The sequence below is a fragment of the Cyprinodon variegatus genome, unplaced genomic scaffold (assembly GCF_000732505.1).
Source record: "Cyprinodon variegatus isolate N-32 unplaced genomic scaffold, C_variegatus-1.0 Scaffold723, whole genome shotgun sequence".
NCBI lineage: Eukaryota > Metazoa > Chordata > Actinopteri > Cyprinodontiformes > Cyprinodontidae > Cyprinodon > Cyprinodon variegatus.
Window position 1 is genome coordinate 195,763 of NW_015151176.1, and position 2,498 is coordinate 198,260.

At 43.0% G+C, this 2,498-nt stretch overlaps 1 protein-coding gene across 3 annotated transcripts in view; it reads left to right on the top strand.

Annotated features, from left to right (window-relative positions):
• Nucleotides 1-2,498, top strand: part of phldb1 (pleckstrin homology-like domain, family B, member 1) — a 51,069-nt gene that overhangs the window by 21,627 nt on the left and 26,944 nt on the right. For all 3 annotated transcript variants that reach the window (XM_015395059.1, XM_015395060.1, XM_015395061.1), the window contains exon 6: nucleotides 2,131-2,259. In XM_015395059.1, the coding sequence (XP_015250545.1) occupies nucleotides 2,131-2,259 (129 nt within the window). The remainder of the gene's footprint in view (nucleotides 1-2,130; nucleotides 2,260-2,498) is intronic.

A 2,498-nucleotide genomic window follows, 5' to 3' on the forward strand; every position in this document is an offset into this window, starting at 1 on the left:
AACCGAACGGTTCGGACGGTTTTCATAAATCGTCCCATCTCTAATATAAATATATATATATATGCCTTTAGCTGACAGTGACCCACGTATGCTACGTTCAGACCGAAAGCAGCAGAAGCATCAAAAACGCAGGTGTTCCTTTAGTTTTTATGTTTATACTAGTTTAGATCTGACGCACGTCTGAAGTATCTTTGCTGCTCCAGCTGCACGGTGGAAAAGTGGGTCTGATGCGCGATGGGCGGAGCTACCCTATCCTTCCTTTGCCTGTAACCATGGCAGCTATATTTGCTCTGATCAGTGGGTAAAAAGTTTTTAAGTGAGAAAGTCCACCTGAAAACTTAATCTGTTCTGTCAGTTCATCCAGATTACCATCCTGCCTTCAAATATTATTTCTCTGTCGGAGAAATACCGGCGGTGCGCTGTCACTGGGAATCCCCTTCAGCAGCAGTAGCGGCTGCTGGAAGGCTTTTTTCATGTGCATAATCCAAACTGCAGGAACCAGAATAATAAAATCAAACATATTTCACCGACAGGTTTATTTTCAGTTAATTTAGGCGTTAATAAACAGTTTCAGAAGAGTGATCATAGCGCTCTGCATCAGCAGCGCTGTGTCTGTCTCCCTGCCAGCTCCCAGATCAGCTTCTCTGATTGTTTGATGTGATACAAAGAGCAATAAAAGTTCAAATTTTTCCACTCTAGCAGCTGCTGCTTTCGCTGTGCGTCAGAAGCTCATGAGGCGCTGCTTCAGCCGCTTCAGAACCTTTTGCTGCGCCTTGATGCACGTCAACCTTTGACTTTGCATGTAAACCAGCTGCTTTTGCTGCTTGCGATCTGAATGTAGCATAAGAGCAGCAATTATATAAAAATCACAAAAACATATATAAACATTTTGCATTTAAGATATAAAAAAAACTGTTGTATCCAGAGCTCTTTAAGTGGTTTAATTTCATAAAAGCATCTTCTTTAAGGAATCTTAAAGAAGTAATCGATTTGCAAAATACCGTAAATGCTCTAATATAGGATGGGGCCTTTATTTCACTCAGGTGCATCTTGGTCCCGGCCATTATTGGAAGGAGGCCAGAATTAGAGGCAGGCCTCTATTTCTATTTAATTTAAACAGACTACCAGTGGAACGAATAAAAACCAGATTTTGTGTCTCTTTGAACTTATAAAATATTAGGTTCATTTATTGAAAAAGTACAGTTACCATCTGCTGCTGAAATTTTTCTGCACAGCAATACGAAAAAAAAAAAAAGAAGACAGAATGGAAACTTGGCCAAACTGACTTGCGAAACAAAGTAAAAAAAAAAAAAATTGTGGAAACTGTTCCCCCATCACAGCGAATTTTTATTTGAGGCAGGCTAAGTGGACGTAGGCTACCAGTATCGTATATTTCAAGGGAAATTCAGAACAACGAAGGCCAACGAAATTTTTTCATTTTAACGCTGCCTGGTTACCACCAGACCTACCGGTGATCACATTCGTCTTTCAGATCAGAGCGATTGTGTAAGGCCACTACGACCTCTGTGTAAGGATGCGACCTTCCATGCTAATGGCTTTGACTCGTTTGCAAACACTGCCCCCCTGTGGTACTTGTATGTTACTATCACAAATTTTTGAGGACTGCCCAGGAACATCGTTGGTTCTAATTATAGCCCCGGCCTGTATATACGAGTCCGGCCATTATTAGAGACCTGGCCGCTAATAGAATACAGGCCAATATTAGAGGATTTACGGTAATCGTGGTTTACTGTGGATTTCGATCCACAGTAAAATAATTAAATATTAGAGGTTTTTGTTATAGAAAGTTTGTGAAAGCCTTTAATCTAAACATTGAGAAGGTTTTTTTCTTTTCTGCTTAACTTCTTACTCCGTTACCGTGACGCTCCTGCTATGTGCAGCTAACGCTTTAGGCAGAGCTAACTAACAACTGATTGGATGGTTTAGGATCCCAGCAGCGTGTTTAGCGTGAGCCTTAATTAGCTGCACAGGTCGAGGAGGCTGTTTGACGAATGTGGGATGCTAACAGCTAACTGCGTGGTATTTGCATGGTGTGGATTTTGATCTGTGTGTTTCTCTCTCTCCTCCAATCGTCCATCCATCCTGTGTGGGTGTGTCGTGTCTTTCTAGGAGAGGGCTAATGTTGAGGCCGAGCGCCAGGCCCTGCAGAGGCTCCAGGAAGGCTATGCGGAGCTGAAGAGCCAGCTTCATAACTGCCCCGAGTCGCTGAGGGAACAGTTGCAGGAACAGCTGAAAAGGGTGGGTGCTGTATGGAGTTGGAGCTGTCCCCCCTCCCCTACCCCCAGCCTTCACAGCTGGTTGTAGGGAAACAGAAGATGGTTTAAGGTCAAAGTTGAGCTAAAATATGTGATGCTAGCTGCATAGCAAACCCTCAGGAGATCTAATCAGTCCCACTTCAGTTTATTTCTATAGCTCCAATTCACAACACGTGTCATCTCAAGGCACTTTCCAGTTCACCAGACCATCCAGTCAGATTG